The sequence below is a fragment of the Tamandua tetradactyla genome, chromosome 21 (genome assembly GCF_023851605.1).
Source record: "Tamandua tetradactyla isolate mTamTet1 chromosome 21, mTamTet1.pri, whole genome shotgun sequence".
Classification (NCBI taxonomy): Eukaryota; Metazoa; Chordata; class Mammalia; order Pilosa; family Myrmecophagidae; genus Tamandua; species Tamandua tetradactyla.
Genome location: NC_135347.1, coordinates 60,497,403 through 60,516,964, shown reverse-complemented (window position 1 = coordinate 60,516,964; position 19,562 = coordinate 60,497,403). Strand labels below are relative to the sequence as shown.

The window sequence follows — 19,562 nt, the reverse complement described above, 5'->3', positions numbered from 1 at the left end:
TAATCCCAGCACATTTATTTCCACAGGCTCTTGAAAAAGAGGAGCACAATTCAGAATAAAGGTACACCACCGCACTTAAATCAAAATTACACAGCAACCAAAAGCTGCTCCCTTACCCCTCTTCACAGTACAGAAACTTCAGCAAGGAAACGTCTGCCATCTGACAGCTTCACAGTTATTCATGCCTCCTGTTCATTACATGAATGCCCATCACCCCTTTCATTTTCTCCAACTTTCCTAACTGGAATGTGCATTCACAAGTTGTATGTCTACGTGAGTGTAAACAAAAGGCTCATTTATGTACCTGATAAAGGTGGTGAACAATGGTTTAGGAAAAGAAGCCACCCCAACATGATGGAGAAGCCAAGCTAGCTCCGGCTAGCTTTCTCCTCAAAAGACTTACATTCTACATTGTCACTCTGCGTTTCTGAAATTTGAAATCAAGTTGGTGTGTGGTCTGTGCTCACTCCTGCACTGAACTGCATGCTGGCCCAGGACCCGTCTGGAAGAGTGAGGCACAGTCACCTCCTTCCCAGCTTGTGGTGAGTGCTGCCCCAGCGGGGAGACTAGGGGTGCACATCAGCCCGAGTCACCTGGACTGGGGAGACACAACACCCCATGTCTGTGCTGGAACCCTGACTCTCCCGCCTTGTCGCTTCTCCCACCACCATCACCAGGCACCAGGGAGTTTCAGGGTCCAGAACTGACCCGAGCTGAGGAATGCCACCAGGAGCCTTCCGAGCCCCTCTGCATTACTCAGCTCATGCTCCGGTCCAATTACACCTGCACTTTCCAAGTTCCACTGCCCTTCCTGGCGTCTGGGCTGGCAGTGCTGCGATGGTTCCCTTCAGAGACTTAATCCCTAGAGACACTTGTGAAGAGCTCCAGAAGCCGCAACACTCAGGTATGAAGTGAAGCCCTCCTATACAAAACTGTGGTTGGTCTGACAAACACACGCTGCTCTCAGCTTCCAAGTCCCACCAAGGTAAGGCCTCCGGCCCCCTCACCTCGGGCGTGCTGGTCCCTCAGAGCTCACCAGTGCCTGGCTTGGCAGCTTGTCACGGCTGTCGTGACCCCGTGGCCTGCTCTAAGATCCCTGGGTCTCATCTGATGGGGGTATGAGCTCATGTGGGAGGGGGCTGGGCCCTGTGCTGAGCATCAGACAGATGCCTGTGCTGCTCTCCGCGCGCTCTCCCTCTGCTCCTGCTCCCTCCGAATGAGCTGCATCCGCTCCAGGCGCCACTGCTGCAGCTTCTGGTCATAGTTGGTGATGTCCTCTGCTTCACAGGTGGGGAGCTGCTGCCTGACAAGCTGGGTGGTTCGAGTCAAAAGGCTTTCTGACTCAACTTTGCCCAGAGCCTGGAGCTTCGAAAGTAAGGCCTGTTGGAAATAGAGGAAAACAAGGGGGAGGAGGGAGAAGGAGACAGGAGATAAGCACAAAGAAGAAAAGAGAACAGTTAAGTCATTTGTGTTTGGCTTACAGCAAAAGGCTAGGAACCTACCACACGGCCTTTCATCTAAGCAGTTAGCTTTTGTCGTGGGGCGATTTTGCTCAGATGCAGCACAAGTGATTTCTCCCCCTTCCCTCACAAACTGTAAACATAACACCGTATGTTTGCGACTGCCTGTACAGAACTGTGCAATTCTTCTTCTTTTTCTAAACCACAAAGACAGCACCAGTATAACAAATTTATGTTTCCATTGTGACCTATACCAAACTACGCAGCAAACTCTAAGAACAAAGATTCTAAGATGCAAACAAACAGGTAGAAGCACATGATAAACTGGAGTGAGTCCATCCGTGCTTTTCCTTTAGAACAACCGAGGTGAACATTTGTCCTACTAGTATTCCTTCCAAGAGATCCCTTCAAGGGTTTCTTACTAATGGTGTGCTGAACAGGTCCCCTAAGTGCTCACATCATTACAGCTTCCACCTGCTGCATGCCACTGCAGGTCAGCCTTGATGCCCCGACAGCTGACAACTCCATCTGAAATGGCAGTGTGGTCTGGCGGGAACTGAATCCTGAAGAAGTAAAGTATTTAAACATTAACCTACTTACCTGCCTCGGATGCAGATGGTTGGATGGGCCACTTACGGCCCCACCCGTGGCTTATGCCACCCTACCAGGGACTCCCTGCACACCACAAACGCATGCACTCGCTTGGCATACGAGAAAGGTCTGTGCCAGGGAGAGGCTGGAAGGTGGGCAGAGGCTAGTGGGACAGGTCAGTCATAACCACAGGCCCAAGGGACGTGCAGGTGGTCAATAAGTATCAGGCCACAAGAAGAAAAGAAAATGTAAAACGAGTCCTTCTGCTGTCTCCATGTGGTCTGAGGCCGAGGAGACAGCTTGGGGCACTGGAAGAAGGGCTTGGCTCTGAGTCAGCAACCTTTTTCCAGATCTGAAGTCAATCACTCAGGGGTTAGTTTCTCTCAGCCTTGGTGTCAGGTAACATGGAAAAAGGAGCACCTACCACCCAAAGCTCTTGTGAGGATTCGCACAATGCAATGATGTCTAACACACAGCTAATAGTTCATAAATGTTTGACTCTATTTTATTTGAAAAAAAAAGCATTTGTGGAAAAGCAAGATCTGAGAGTCTGCTGCAGGCGCAGATTTCTATCCTGAGACTGATTCTACGGGAAACAAGTGAAGGAGGTTGTGATTTGTGGTAAGGTAGCCTCGGTCAATGCGAACGTGGTGACTGATGATCCATGGGGCTAAGTAGATTTTCTTTAAGAAGCTTAAAAAAAAATCTACAGGCAAAGTTAAGAGGAAAAGATACACAGACAAATTCTCTGTATATCAGTTGACCTCTCTTTCTCAGTTCAAGTTATAAAATGAGAGAAGCTGAGCGATGACCTCATTGAAGCAGAGAGAAACAGCTGCTAAAAATACAACAGAATCCCCCTAATAACAGGAGGAAATAGGTTCCCTATAGCTGGTTCAATACAATTACTGAAAAGATTTAAATGCAGTAAATAATCTTGCAAAGTTTATAGCTCTCTTTCCCAAAATGACTCAATAGGTCAGCTGGCAGGAACGGGAAGGTTTTCTGCCAGGTATAAAGACTTCCCATTCGGGCAGTACCTTTTCCTCTTGGCACTAAATAAACCAGAAACAAAGGAAGGCAATGTCAAGGATTTAACCTTTGAACATGGTTCTTCCTCTCTGACACAGATCACAATGCATATTGTGACCAGATGCGTTTTGAGTACAGATGAACGCTTCCAAAGGCAGCCTGCGTGCTCAGGCATTCAGGAAGAAGCTGCGGCATCCTCCACGCTGCCCAAGAGAGCACTGGGGAACAAACGAAGTCACTGAAGATAAGCAAGATAAGATGGCTGTGTCACCTCTCTATCATACGTAAATGTGGCTTTGGAATTTCTAACTGGGTTTATGGATTATCGAGCACTTTAAGTGAAATATGGAGAAACAACCAGCTATTTTTCACCTGGGGTTGGAGTCAGGTCAGGGCTGTGGGTAGGAAAGCGATTATCCAGCCATCAGGCCTTTCAACACCAGACACATGTCAGGAAGGAGTGGGTGATGGCATGCTGCCTCAGTGAACACAACTGTGAACCATAAGTACAAAAAGGAGCATAAAAATTCCATTCGTTTCTTTTAACACTACTTCCTGTATGAAGCAATGAAAATGCAATTTCAGTAAGTTTTAAATGCCTTTGTATGTGCCATTTATGCATGCAAGGACTGCTTGTCTATCACCACGGCAGAAAAGCATATCTAATGCACAATCCTCCAAGACTCACCTCAAAGCGTTCCAGGTAGTGGGGGAGCTTAGACTGCTCCGTTTCCTCTGTATCTAACTGCTCTGCTAGCTCTTCTGAACCTTGGCTGTCTCGACCTTCTTGGGACTGCTCTGCTGAAGACCCCTCGGCTGGAGAAACCAGAGCCTGCAGCACTCCATCCAGCACATCGAGCTGTGGCACAGAAAGAGAACTCAGTACCCTGCAGCTCTGAAAGCATATTGTGAGGAGAGGCTAGAAAAGGTGAAAGAAAAGGAAAAACAAAAACAACCCCCACCCTCAACATAGAACTGGGTCTAAGAAACCATGAGAAAACTTCTCTTGTAAAATTGTAGGAAATATAAATGGTTATAATAGTTCACATTAGAAATTCCCAGTGAGATGGAATGGAAAACTCAGCACAAAACAAATGCACCAAAAACCAAGCTCAGAATTTTCAGCATAAGTAAATCAGCACAATGGCATGTGATTGCCCCTTTGATCAACTAGGCAGGAAAGCAAGACTAGCCAAGAACTCTGCTTGATGGATACTAAAGTACCTCCTCTTTCCTCTTAAACCGTTTTGGAACTGACACAAAAGGAAAGACCACCACAGACCCCAACCAACAAAGGGCTCCTGAGTGCATGTTAGAGCCTCTCAATAGAAGGGAGCCTCCCTCAGAAAAAGATCTTTAGTTCAGAGTGTCTATAAATTAGAGATCAGCATAACCCAGATAAGCTGCTGGCAAAGAACAGAAATGCATATATGAGGGAGGCAGGGCAGTGGAGTGGGCCATATTTTTTTTAATTCAGCTTGAATGTTAAAGGGGGGAATAGTTTTCCTTTGTAGAGACAATTAGCTATAAATTCAATATGAATCTTGTTTTTCTTTTGCTTTTTGTAAGTAACATTGAAAATGTTTGCAGTTCTTCGTTCCTTTTTAAGTTGGAAAATGAAATCTTTTATCGAAATATAGAGGAGGGAAGGTGGGTGGGAACAGGGAGAAAACAAACTCAAAGCTGATTTATCATGAGGAACAGATGGCTAGCCCCACGGAGTCACGCTGAGGAGCATTACCGCTTCTTGACACAGCATCACGTCTGCTGGGGAGGCAGTCACCTTCTCCATCACGTGAAGGGCCCTGCCCAGGTAACCAGGCTTCCACATCAGGGGCATGTCGTGGTACACCGCCCGCAGCCCTCGGCGCAATTCCACCTTCCCTGTGGCCAGAGAAGACAATGACGAATGCTGAGCCACATTTTCCCATCACGCCTGAGACTAAGGACCGAGGGCACCAGAGCACCTTGGTGGGGCAGCTCTAGGAGCCCAGCCCACTGAGAACACACGGACACTCGCCCACTCCAGCGACCCGGTGAAAGTTCACTGGATAAAGACTGTGGGAAAATTCACTGGGTACATTTATCTAGCACAAAACTGTGTGAACCTGCTTTTCTTCTTTCGCATTTGGGCTAGTGGGGATTACTGTTAGGATGCACTAAACCATAGGTTTGGGGGAAATTAAGAGAAATTGATATATCTGCCCCTAAGCAGGCTACCCTTAAAAAATGAGTCAAACAACTGAATACTATTTCTTGTTTCAAGAATAAATTTCCTCATGATATATAGCTTTCGCAATGTGACTGCATGATTAGTAAAAAAAAGAAAAGAACAAAATTTCCCTCAGAAAAACAGACTCATAACTATTCTCCAGTGAGAATCTTGTAAACTAATAACAACTCGCCCCAACAGGGAATATTTAACAACCAAACACACGATCTGCTGGCCCTGCTGCGCTCATCAGTCCTTTACCCACGAAGGCCTTGTCAGCCTTGGGCCACAGCACACGGGTGTATCTCTTGGTACCTCAAGCCAGGACGGAGAGCCTGGCCCTGGGTCCCGAGCCTCTTTTCCTGTCCTCCAGTGGGGAAAGGAGAGGAGGCTGTCCCTGAACTCCTGGGGAGTACAGACCCTCTCTACACTAACGGCTGAGTAAGTCACCTTACCTTGAGCTGTCAGGTTTTAAATAACCTTTACTTATCTTTGCTGAGAAGGAGGATTTGGGAAAGCTACAATAGCACATAAATAGACACAGCTTATCAGGTGACAGCTAATTTTAGACCTTTAAGGTGCTTGGGCTGGACGCTGGGCAGCTGCTTCCATTAGGGTGGGATGAGGCTGCAGCACACATAACAAAACGAGAGAAACGAGTTTTTGATCTGAGGCTGCTAGTCACAAAGCACCAGGGCCTCTGCTCATGAACAACAAAGCGCATTTCCTTAGCCTTGACAGCTTCTTGAACAATCCATGCAGTCTTATGGCTCTGAATGCTAATTTGAAGGCAAAGGAAAAAATCACGTAAATCCATATCAATAGTAGATGTAAAAAATGATCTTTAAAAATAGCCACTAGCCTGTCTGATAAGCTCTGAAATTCCTCTCTGAGTCAGTTAGTGTCAGAATCAGCACCCAGGAACGTCCTACTACATTTTGTTGGCAAAGATGAACTTCAAAAGCAGTTAAAATGATATAATTTTTATTTTTTTGACATGGGCACCAGGAATTGAACCTGGGTCTCTGGCATGGCAGGTGAGAAATCTGCCTGCTGAGCCACCGTAGCCTGCCCAAAATGCAATAATTTTGATGATTTTCAGAAAACAAAGACAAGCAAGAGCAGTGCATGGTCCAGAGCGGGTGTTTTCTCTGCTGTTTATCTATTTGAGAAAGAGAACGGAAGGGCAATGAAATAAGAATGCATTTAACAGACATGTAAATCAGGACCCATTCACATCAAGGCTGATTATTTGCCTTGAATCTACACAACCCTGGCTCTGAGGCCACAGGCCTCTGACGGCTTCCTCCCCTGCACTGGCCAGTTTGCCAGTGCGATCAGAGCACTGAAGTAAAACCCTCACCTCACGGCACGATACAATCACACTGCACCGGTGAGCCACTCAATGCTTCTCTAAAACAAGGGGTAGAGTTTTCCTGTCTTTATCTCTTCCTCACACTGACGACTTCTACACCAAATCTAAACCGGGGCCACTGGAGCTGGTTCTCACCAACGGTGAAGAAGCTTCTCAACCCTCTCAGTCACTCCGTCTGTTTTTACGTCTAACAATAGAGGCTGGATTGGAATTTCATTAGAAAATTTAAATCAAATTACAATTTTGTTAGGAAGCAGAAGAATGCATCGCTTCTATCCATGACGAAAGACATCTGCAAGGCTTACTCAGCTTACCAAGAAGTGCAAGGCCATACACCTGGGAACTCAACCCCACTGTGTTTTCCTGTTTTAGGCCTGGGAGCAGCAGGGACGCACCGAAGTTCTTCTCCTCTTCCCACTGCAACAGAATACACAGCATTGTCCACCCAGCAATGAATACTTTATGCAAAAATGTAATTTTGAATGATACAGAGGAAAAGAACATGATACAGTGTTAAGTAAAAAAGCAACACATAACCAAGTTGTGCCTACATTATAGTCCCAAATTTGTGAATAGAAGGTATTTGTTTAAAAAAAACATAGAAAAAGAAATACTCTCTATATTAACAGATTTCTGGGCAGCAAAATTATGAATACTTTTGGTTTTCTTCTTTGTTACTTTTCATTATTTTCCAAATTACCTGCAATGAATAAGAGTTACCTTTACAAGCAGGAAAAGCAAAATAAAACCGTGATCAAGAGCACCACTCTGGACCAACACTGCCTTGAGAGCCAACAGTGCCTTGCGCGCCGCTGGCCACAGCCCACTGCCATGGCAGGGTGGAGCCAGTGCTGGAATTTTAAACAATTCCACAATCCTAAGACTCCTTCACAGTATTAAAATAAATGCCACTACTGGTTGCTTTTAGAAAGATTTGTGCCTCTTAAAAACAAATTAGGGGCAGGCCACAGTGGTTCTGTGGCAGAGTTCTTGCCTGCCATGCCAGAGACCAGGGTTCAATTACCGGTGCCTGCCCAAGAAAAAAAAAATTGGGCAATCAGAAACACTCAAGTGGTGCCTTGTTTAAACCTCAGGTCCAAAATTACACTTCAACAAAATCAAAGTCCTTTGAGAACAATGGGGAGCAGGCAAAAGCACAAGCATCTAAGCCGGCTGCCAACAACCAGCAGGTGTGGCCAGGGAACCTGCAGACAGCACGGGGCCCAGGGGACCGCCTTGGGAACTCCCAGACAGCGGTCAGCTGTGGTCTCCTTGGTGCCATGCGAGGACACATCAACCACAGCACTTGCTCTGGCTTCGAAACACAGAGCACAGAGCTGTGCTGGACTCTACACCCAGGGCTCAGGGATGGAGCCCAAGAACGAGCGCGGTGTGCAGGTTACAGCTGCAGCCAGCCAGGCACACGGAGGCATCCCAGGTGGTACTGCACACTCAAGCCTCCTCACTGTGAATGGCTTTTGTGTAACCTAAGTGCAATTTCTGTAGGTTTTTCTAAAGCTTTGAAAAAAAGCAAAGACCTTGGGAGAAAAACAAAACCTCCCCAGGCATTTTTGCAGCACAGATAAGTAAAAGAGCTAGATAATTAAGGACCATGTCATTTTACTGTCAAAAGCAAATCACTCTAATCCAGGGAAGTCTGCTTTTCCCAGCACAAACTGTATGAAAAGTGGACCCAGCTAATAAAATATAAAAAGCTTTAAAAACATTTTCTTTTCTTTTTCCTATAGGGAAAAATATGAGCTACAGTGTCAGGATGCAAGGACAAAAGGCAAATGAGAGGTAAAATAGCTAGGAATTGAGCAGGGGTGATGACAGGGACTGAGATGGCAAAACGTCCAAGAGGAGTTTTAAAATGATGAGTGAAAACAAAGAGATGAATGAATGTAGTAGTTAGGTTCAGGTGTTGACTTGGCCTGGTGATGGTGCCCGGCTCCACTGCTGTGAGCCTAAACCATCAGCACAGGAAATTCATCTGCGGCTGATCACACCTGCGCTCGGCTGGGGGAGTGCTTTTACAATACCTGACGTTTACTCTGATTAGCTGGAGGCGTAAAAGGAAGAGTCAGAAGAGAGCAAAGCAGCTCAGCACAGCCCAGCCGTACTCGGCTCAGAGCTGGCTCAGATCCAGACATTTGGGGCTGCAGAATGGAAAACCCAGAGTGGGAGGGAAGGCCAGTGATGCTGCCATGTGCTTTCCCATGTAACAGAGGGACACGGAGAAACCTACAGGAAAGCCAGCTGCCTTTCCACGGAGGAACTGTACGTCTGTGTGTGACTAAATAAATCCCCTTTATGAAAGCCAGTCCGTCTCCGGTGTATTGCATTCTGGCAGCCTTAGTCAACTAAAACAATGCTTAGAGATGTTTTGATTTGCCTGGGAATCACGAAACCACTGCTGCATTGGGTTATCATAAATATTAAATCTCTTCCAAGCCTTCAGCTTCTACTGTACTGAAGAACTAAAATCAGGAGTTAGTTCACAGATGTTCTTGAGGTTTTCCCATTTTATGCTGTCTCTCCCCTTCACACAAAGCAAACTCTCATTCTCCTTCTCACCCTCTCCATTCCCCTTCATAGCTACATGTCACCAAAGACTGCCTATATTTGACGTCTTCACTTCTGCACTCCTAACTCACTCTAAAATCCACCCCAATTTTGCTTCCTGCTCTACTGCTCTATGGAAACAAAGGTTAGTGCCTCCATGTTATACATTCAATGAACTTTTTAAAAGTCCTTATCTTACCTACCCTATCAGAAGCATTCTACATACAGACCACTCTTCTCTTCCCATGTTTTTTTTTACTTGCTAGTGCTGTCACACTGAATCAGGATTAAAAGAAACAGCTGCCCCACGAGATTGGGTCAGGATTTAAACACGGCTTTTCTGGGGCACATTATCCTATTAGGCTTAAAAAACATCATAAGTCTCTTTTTGTGGTGCTTGCTATAGTTTTAATTTTAAACCTGTGTGTTAGTTTTATTTTCCTCCAGGATTATAAGCACGGAACTGCTTATATTTGCTCACCATTGGATCACTAGCACCTGGCAATGTATGGAATGCAGTAGATGCTCAATAAATATCTGTTGAATTAATAGATTTGGGATATAGCATGACACTCATTAAGTCTTTAGAATGTGGGTTGAACTGGATGACTGTCCAGTTCTTACCCAAACTGGGATTTCTGATGGATCCAGGGCAGCCGCTTACCCACATCAGGCGGCTCTACCAGCTGTCTGGTTTCTATGCCTACCCTCCGGCTCTGTGGGGTTGCTATAGGGCTACGCAGTCATACACTGAAAGCACCAAGAACACAGCCGCGTAGAAAGTACGTGCTATTTAAAATTTGTTGTTGTATCGTTGCTGTTACTCCTTAAGATAGCGCTTTACAAAAACGACTAAATGTCCTAACCTAAGAGCTGAAACTAAGACCCAGCATTCTGGACCCTTCCGAACACCCACGGTTTCAGAGCCACCTTAGGATAATAGGGATGCAAATGAAGTCATCAGCAGTTCCTACCCGAAGGGCTTTGGGTGGTGTCAGCTGCCTTGTGGCTGCTCTGCTGGGTCATGCCTGGCTCTCCCTGACAATAGATTTTACCCATTTCTGTATGTTGGACACTCACTCGGCCAACCTCAAGTTTCAAAACATGCATAGGGAATTTCACTTGAGAAAACCTCTATTTCCACGTGGAAAAGCAGTAACTAAAACAGAGAACGATCACTCATTTCCAGTCATGCATGCACAAGACCTGCATCTCAGATTCCTTCTTCAGTTTTCCAGACTCTGTGGGCAGGGGTCTCCTCGGCCAGCTCCCACCTACTGAGAAGCTGCTGCTGCACCTTCTAAGGTCCTTGGCACAGCTAAGGTAGATGACTTACTCTCAAGTCCGTCTTCTTTGCCAGGCAATGGTATAAAACATAGAGAGAGAGAAGTTGAGTGGAAGGCACTTCAAAGGCTTCTTGCTTCATGATCTCAAAAACCACGGATAACGCATCTGGCAAAATGACGAAGGTAAAATAGAGATGAAATTTGTTGTATGTAACATCATAAAATCTGTACTTAAATATAAAAGCTCGCATGGTAGAAAATAAATAGAATTAAATAAAAAATGTGAGTTCTGACCCCAGTTTTCCATCAACTAGGTGTCTTCAAAGTGTCTGGCTTCTACTGGACATAGTGCAAAGGACCAAATTAGGTGCTATTACTCCATGTCTTCAAAGACATCGAATAGGCCACTTGATTTCACTTGGCCCCAGTATTGTGTTCATAATGATAAAAATACTCTTTGTCCCATCTCTTCCAAAAAATTTTTGTTCACTCCGAGAAGATAATATGTATGAAAATGCCTTGTAAATTTTGAAGCAAATTTAAGGTATCATGTTCCTCCAGCTAGAAGAATTAAGGCAGACTGGGGAGGTCACCCAACAAGCTGAGGAGAGCACCAGGGCTGGCTGCCTGCACCCTGTGCTCGGGGCCTCCTCGCTGTTACAGCACATGAGACGCGCGCGAGAGGAAACCCTACATTCAGGCATTATTTCAAAGACAGAAAACAGATGCCTGTAAAAAGAATAAGGCTCAGTTTAAAAGATTTAAAGGAAGAGAGAGAAAAAAACTCATTCATAAATTACATGTCCCTGAGTATAACATACAGCATAAACCAGATCTCTGCTTCCGCACAAATGCTGGTCACAGGGGGTCAGTCTTTGAGTGACTTTTATATTCCACAACATAGAAGCCAAGAAAATCAAGTTTAAACCACTCTCTTCTCTTAGTTAGTTGTTCGTAAATTAAAGAATGTTGATATTGGTTTAAAATATAGGGCTGTACATATCACAGGCACAACAAATGTTAACTAAGTTTTGCATATATTCATAACTACAAGAGTTAGCATGGAACTGCAGCTGTTCAGGGCCAGCTGGTTTTGCACTTGCATCCTGTCATGGTTCTGAAGGAGGTCACAGGTGAGGGTTCCTACAGTCGTTCTGTAAATGGGGAAACTGAGATGGACAGGCAGACCAGGAAGTTATCTAGTAAGTCAGCAGCAAGATAAGGACCTATAAGTAATTTTAAAAATAAACAACCAAAACAGTATTATTATTTTTTAAAATTAGAGACGTTTACAGTACATCATGCACAATATAAAGAGTTCCCACATACCAACCTACTATTAACACCTTGCATTAGTATGGTACATTTGTTACAATTCTTGAAAGACCCTTCTTATAACTGCACTATTAACTACAGTCCATTGACTACAATAGGGTTCACTGTTTTTGCTGTGTAGTCCTATCAATTCTACTAATTTCAAAGGATACAACTAAAGCTAAAAGCCCAGTTTTTTAAAAAAACTCCATTTTTGCAACTGTTCATGACTGACTCTAAAATTGTACATGAAAAATAAATACAATATACTTTATCTTTCATTTACATTCTGCATTTCAGTTTGAGAAAATGAAATTAGATTGGTCTGTATAATTAATTTAACTTTTCTCTTAAATCATTTTTGTACTGTGATATTTCCCATCCTGGACACTGCAGGCTCCAGGGTAGGAACAGATTCTTTGTCCACTAGCGACCGGCGTGCAGTGCCCCAGCTGCCGTGCATGAGAGTCCACTGCCATCTCCGTTGCCCTGGCCTCCCCTACGGCAGCAGGAAGTTAAGAGCCATTTTCAAGTCATTTCATGCGGTCAGAGAATTGTGGTGGTCAAGAGAGCTCAGCGATCCCTCTTCTCTTCACGGTGGATACGGGACACTGGGGCCCAGGGAGGGGAAGAGACTTGCGGACAGCTCTTTCTAGGAGGAGTCAACTGATTTGCATACCAAATGTAAATGTTGCATACTATAACAACTGTGATAAATAAAGCAAAGTCTGTTTCATAGCAAACAATGCTATAAAAAAAGTCCAACTAATATTGCATCACCATGACCATTAACCACGGAAGCCCAGGCAGGGCATACTGCAAACCAAATTCGCCATCCTATGCCTAAAGCAGCATGGACAATGAAGCCTGAGACAGCTTAGAAGGGAAAAAACCCAAATTGTTGTATTTCTCCTATCTGGCCAAGTGGTATGGTAAATCAACTATGCATTTATTTCTGACTGATAAAGCCATGGAAAGAGAGGACATTAAGGAATACAAAAAGGGAACATATCTACATTTACACAGTGGAAATCCCATAATAACTAGCCTGCATTTGGTTTCTTACCTTTGTAGTTTTCTTTCTTAATGAAATCATCCATCAGTAAATTGAATGTAAAGCTATCTGGAAAAATTCCATATTGAACCTGTTATGAAAATAAAAGGAAAAAAGAGGAAAATAACCTCTAATTCAGGCCATGATATATGCTATTGTATTACTATGGATAAAACTTGTCACCATTAGTTTTTAAATGTTTGGCTACCATTTTCCAGCCTCTGTGACTGTAGAATTAGGAGCTGTGACTCCTGAAGTTTGGAAGTTGGGACTGTTTGGCAGGGTGGGTAATTGATAATAGACTATCGGTATGTGAGAAAGAAAGCTCAATTCAAGTACCTCATTATAGCTATAAAAATAAAAATTAAGAAAAAAAAAACATTGGTTCAGTGATCCTTTCATAAAGTATGGACATCACTGCAAAAATGAAAAATGGACTTTCATGAAAGCATACATTATGCAACATTTTCTGGTTCTTACAGTAATTTTTAAAGACCAAGAAATACGTCAACGTAATATCACTACTAACCAGGCTCCGAGGACACTATATGCAAAAGCAGCTGAACGTTCGAGAATCCAGATTTCTCAAAATGTAAAATTTCTTGAGAATATTCCAGGAGTGTTTTTAATAATGCCGATTCCTAAGCCTCAGACCTACAGAGTGAGACTATCTGGGAATGAGGCCCAGAAACCTACAGTTTTAGTGAGTTTCCTCTGTGACTTTTCTGCATACTCAAATTTGACTACTAATTATCCAGATTAGATTGCAGTTGCTTTTCCCTTCTGTTTTCTGTGGGACTGAAAACCATCCCCCAGCTGCCCCATTCTGCCCCAACCAACCACGGGGAACAGCAGTGGCCGAAACAGTTAAAATGGCTTTTCAAATGACGAGCGTTTGTTTGGAAGATTCTGGTGCAGTCTTAATGCCTACTTGCAAATCTCTGCTGAACTGGGCCACTGCGACTGGGGGGCCATGTGGGATCCCTCGGGTGTTGAAGTGGGAAAAAGTTTAAAAGCTATTGTGTCACAGGTGTGGCTCAGGCGCTATGTCTGCATTCCTCAAAGCAACCATCCAAATCAGCACTAACTCCCAGGGGCAGGGTAAAGATAAAATATTTCTGAATGACAAATCAATTAGAACTGGAAGGGACCGCAGAAAAGAATTGACTGCAGAAATGAACTGGCCAGCCATTCTCAAACTTGGATGCATTCACAATCACCCGGGAACTTTAAAACAACACCAATGCTGGGCCCCAGGCAGATTAAATTCGAACCTCTGGGAGTGGGGTTAAAAATCTACAATTTTTCAAAGCTTCTTCAGCAATTCTAATGGGCAGTTGAGGGTGGAAATCACTGATCAAGTGCAACCACTTGACATATGAATAGAAAAAACTAAAATCTAGAAGGATACAGTTATCTGCCTACATTTACGGCGATCAGAGGAATTTGCAGGGTTCATAGACCAGAGCTCTTTCTGCTAACCCTCTGGGAGCTGTAGGAATCGAGGCAGACTTTGTTCTGTGTTTCCGGACCTTTCTTGGGGTTTTCCTAAGACTCTGTGAGTGTGATCTCTGCCATTACACTGAGCTGAGGGACAGGAGTCCATCCATTCCTCCCCCTGGGCCTTCCAGACCCTCATCTTGTAACTGATCACGACCACCTGAATCGGCCGCATCTGAGACATAGTTCCTCCGTATGACTGCACCCCCCCACCCCCCCTTAACATGCCTTATACTCCAGGAGAGAGGGAATACTCTGTACTGCCCCTGCTTTCACCCAGACACAGCTCTGCCAACACTGCTTGTGCCAGCCCATCTCTACCTGTGACTCGCTTAAATACTACCTCAGGTCTCTTCTAATTCTTTCTTTCTGATTGGATTCCCTCATCTAATTCTCCAAATACTTTACTTGAACTCCTGTGTGGCATTTATATTTGCCTTAATATTCAATCTAGAAATGAACATGCGTAGCTGCCTGTGCTGGTTTGAAAGGATGTATGCCCCCTAGAAAAGCCATGTTTTAATCAAAATCCCATCTCATAAAGGCAGAATAACCCCTATTCAATATTGTACGTTTGAAACTGTAATCAGATCATCTCCCTGGAGATGTGATTTAATCAAGAGTGGTTGTTAAACTGGATTAGATGATGACATGTCTCCACCCATTTGGGGTCTTGCTAAGTTTCTGGAGTCCTATAAAAGAGGAAACATTTTGGAGAATGGAGGAGATTCGGAGAGAGCACAGAATGCTGCAGCACCATGAGGCAGAGCCCACCAACCAGCAACCTTTAGAGATGAAGAAGGAAAATGCCTCCCAGGGAGCTTTATGAAACAGGAAGCCAGGAGAAGAAGCTAGCAGATGAAGCTGTGTCTGCCATGTGCCCTTTCAGATGAGAGAGGAACCCTGACTGTGTTTATCATGTGCCTTTCCAGTTAAGAGAGAAGCCCTGAACCTCACTGGCCTTCATGAACCAAGGTTATCTTTCCCTGGATGCCTTAGATTGGACATATCTACAGACTTGTTTTAATTAGGACATTTTCTCGGTCTTAGAACTGTAAAATAGCAATTTATTAAATTCCCCCTTTTAAAAGCCATTCTGTTTCTGGTATATTGTCTTCTGGCAGCTAGCAAACTAGAACACTGCCTTATTAAATTATAAGCTTGCTGAGGGCAAAGATAGGATACTGCTTATTTCTGTATTCACACACAGCATGTAAAATGCACGCTGAGTGGGGCTGGGTTCAAGTCATGCGAATGAACTATTCTTCACGGAGGGGTGCAAAAACAAGGCTAGTACTTCCTTCTGAATTCTAACATACGGATCTGTGATACTATAAAAATACACATTTTGTATAGGAAACACGTTAACTTCTAGCTTAAGTTACATGGTTTCAGACTGTATAAGGGTAACTGAAAATTAATTCATGGCTATTAACGGTCTCTAATCAAGAATAAGACTTAACAAAGGACAGATTGCCCATAACTATACTACTGTAAAGAACAGGCATTTAAACACTACATTTGCTTAGCTTAAAGCTATATTCAGGAATGTTTTATAATATATTTTAACATATTAAATAACATATAGAATATTCAAATCTTTCTATGGCTCAAACTGTTTTGGCATGAAATCTACAGTAACATTCCAAGCTTCTGCTTACTTTTGGTGATGAAGACTCAACCGCTGGGTAGAGTATAACTTTCAAAAAGATCTAATCATAGGTGGCTCTTGGTATTTAGGGGAGGAGTCATGGAACTCAGAGGACAAGCTATGAATAACTAGGAATAAGTATCTTTCTTAAAACTACATAAGATAGCCTAAATACGCTGGGGATCACATGCTGGCCAAAATGCTCACTTCTTTTCTGGAAGGAAATGACCACCCCGTGCAAATCTTCTGACTGGATTATTTCTTGCTTTTACCAAGTCACTAGACTTAGAAAAGCAGCAAGTACAATAATTTTTATTTTTAATTTGTACCCAGCCCCATTCAGACAGGATATCTGGAGACAAATACCTTTAAAACATTATTTCTTTCTTATGCTACTGAGGTAGGACAGAATAGGACACTAAGGCTGTGGCTCCTGGTTCCCACCCAGCTCCAAAGGAGCTGACACACAGCTGCAGACTTCACAGGACAAAAACCTCCCCTAAAGCCCTAAAATCTCCCCAAACCATACAGGCTGTGAAACCATGGGCCTGAAGTGGAATCTTGATTAATAACAAAAGCATGGGGTCATAAAGATTGTTAAGCATCTACCCCCCAAACAAACTTCTGAGTGCATGATGGAGCTCCACAAGTACCAATGCTTACCTCCTCCTGAAACAAAAAAGGAACCTGGTGTTCAAAGGTTGAGCTGGAAAATCTCCACTGCAAAACCTTTCTATAAAACAAGCTAACAACCCACTCCACTAGGGGCATGTCTCTACCTTGAACACGTTAATTTTTTTTTAACATGCACCCTCTCTCTCTCTCTAATAAACTTCACTACCACTGCTATTTTGTCCCCGAATCGTTCTGGCTTCAAGACCCCCGAACCTGGAACGAGGCTCAGCTGGCTCTAGTGTCAGAGGGCACCAGTCATGCTGTAATTTGCTGTGCTGTAAGTACAAACCCATATCAACCAAACGCAAGAAAATAAGCTACAGACACCAGGGAACCACACACCTTGTTTACAAGAGTATATAAGGCTTTGTCTTGTGCACCGTATTTCAGACACTGCCTAATCCAGCTGTGGGTTGTCCAGTCTCTCAGGTGCCAGCAGTTGGGGCTGTGTCGAAATCTAAATAAAGGATAAGACAGAGAAAACTGGTGTTAACTCTTAAATGCCAATGTCCAAATACATCTTCTGACAGCAGTGTCTTTTCTTAGATATTTAATGATGTGCAGTTAATGTGACCAATGCTTATAAAAGTCAAAAGTCAGGAAAAACTTGAGGTTGAAACTCATTAACTGTAAAGAATAAAGAAAAGGCAAAGTAACAAAAATATTATAAGCATTCTATTCTTTAACATCCTTTGCCAAAACATCCTGTTTTAGGATGAACCCTAGGGACTATGAAAAACGGTTTTGGGGAAAATACTAACTATGGCAATACAGAAAAACACATTTCATTAGAAAAGAGATGTGGTGCTTAAGCTGACACTATGGAAGTTTAAAATAAACCAGATGATACAAACATGAAAAACAGAAGAGCACAGGAACTCTAGAGATATCATCTTTGAATGCTATGGATATTTCTTGCAGCACTTAAGAGAGTGGACCACTCCTCACTGATCCAAAAGAAAACAAAAACAAAAACAAACAAAAAAAAAGAAAAGAAATAAAAAAAAAGCAAACAGACTGGCAAAATCTAACACACAGGCCCTCCAAGATCCACAGTTACTCTCCCTTCACACTCCATCTGAGCTCTCCAATCTCTCTCTTCTCACAGCTCCCCACAGGGCCTTGAAGATCCTATGCAGCCTAAGCTGAGGTCCATCTTTTAAGACTATCCCAACACAGGAATGATTCTTGTGTTGATCCTGCTTTGAGTTCATGCAGACTGGAAACATCTGGGGGTCAGGCGGCTTCTCCTTGTCCCTGGAGCCTGAGCCTCTTGGGAGACTAAGTGCAGAGAGGCCTCTAAGGGGGCTGCGTAAAAGGCTCTGCAGTTCCCCCGTGATGGTACCACTGTGAGTGGGACGGATCCTCATATATCATATCATGTTGGCTGAAGCCCCCAAGTTTCCTTTAACCATTCAGGAAGCAGATCAATTTCTGAGTTCCACAAAAAACAAAGTATTTTCTTCTAAAAAAAAAAAAGTGAGAAAAAAAATCTTGGAGTTAAAGGACTTTGTACTGTATCTGAAAGTCAAAGACACAGTCTGCTATTAGTATTTTTTTGTTTTGTTTTGAGGCTGATTATTAAATCTGTTGCTCTTTCCTGTGATCTGCTTTGGGAAGCTTCCTGCTGGACAGGTTCTCTGCCCAAGTAGAAGCTGAGAAACGGAGAGGAAGTGAGATGTATTTAGTTCAGACTAGTTATTAGTCCTTTGGTGAGAGATCTGGCAAAAAATAGATGTAAAGATGTTTCATGGCTTTAGGATCATGTGGCTCCTCCTATAACTTTGGCTCTTTTCTCTTAAATGCATCTTTCACTACAGAATTAACCTCTTTATAAACAGAAGGAGAGAGAAGTTATATTCAGGATGAGAGTGACGTGGCAAGAGAAAGGCTTTCTACGGGTGCTGTAGACACGGGAGCTAGTGAGATAATCTGTGGGGAAAGGAAAATATGCCTTTCAGTGTTTCATGTTTGTCTGCACATTTTCAAATCAATAGTTGAGCTACTTGAACTCTTGTCCTTGTCATTATTAAAAATTTGAGGGTTATGTAATGGCCAACTAAAAGGTAATTTTATTTTTTAAAGAAAAAGTCAAGTGAAAAACCGGTCATATTGCCAGATTGGCAGTGTCCCTCCAGGCTGGCCTCGGAGCAGCCCGGGCGGAGGGCGCCGGCCGACGTGCTGGATCACAGCCACAACCTACCACCATCTTTCTCTTGTTCATCATCAGCAGACCTTTTAAGACTTTGGACAGGAATAACGAAGACTGATAGAGAGAACCTAGTTATAGAACTTCAAAGTTTAAGTTAAAACCATCTGCTAACCTTCTGAGGCTAACTTTAACACATGGAAAAATAGAGAAGTCTTTCCTTCTTACACCTCCTTTCTTAGAAAGGGAAAGTCACTCAGGACTTTGCATATTTACCATGATCATCTCCACACAGCCATCCTTAGAAAAACGGGTCAGAGGCCTTTCCTGTGCCCAGTCTCTCGGCCACTCCGGGCCGGGCCAGCTGGTCTGATCCTGGCTTTCTAAGAGACCACAATCCAGATGCACAACCACACCTGGGACATTTCCATTGGACAACATGGAGTCAATTCAGGAATAGCAGTGAGACATTTACACAGATATTAAGAAATAAGCCACTCAAAGTACAATTTCTGCATTTCCCAGCCAGGCAGCCAATCAACTCCTTCCCAAGCTGCCTTCAGTGTGAAACAGAGAAATCAGCACTCCATTTGTGTGAGCAGCCATCGGGAATATAAGTAACTCAGGGCACTGGGTAATGGGCCCAATTTTGGATGGTGAGTCTGAGAATTCCTCTATCAGTGATTTTTAAAGCAGTT

The 19,562-nt window shown here is 43.6% G+C and overlaps 1 protein-coding gene across 7 annotated transcripts in view; it reads right to left on the bottom strand.

Annotated features, from left to right (window-relative positions):
• Nucleotides 1-19,562, bottom strand: part of MRPS27 (mitochondrial ribosomal protein S27) — a 121,890-nt gene continuing 102,328 nt past the window's right edge. For 6 of the 7 annotated variants that reach the window (XM_077139502.1, XM_077139505.1, XM_077139501.1 and 3 more), the window contains 7 exons: nt 17,058-17,172; nt 12,902-12,980; nt 10,572-10,687; nt 6,985-7,087; nt 4,825-4,967; nt 3,772-3,942; nt 1-1,380 (listed from right to left, as the gene is read on the bottom strand). In XM_077139502.1, the coding sequence (XP_076995617.1) occupies nt 1,159-1,380; nt 3,772-3,942; nt 4,825-4,967; nt 6,985-7,087; nt 10,572-10,687; nt 12,902-12,980; nt 17,058-17,172 (949 nt within the window). In that variant the 3' untranslated portion in view covers nt 1-1,158. The other variant, XM_077139506.1, reaches the window with a different exon arrangement.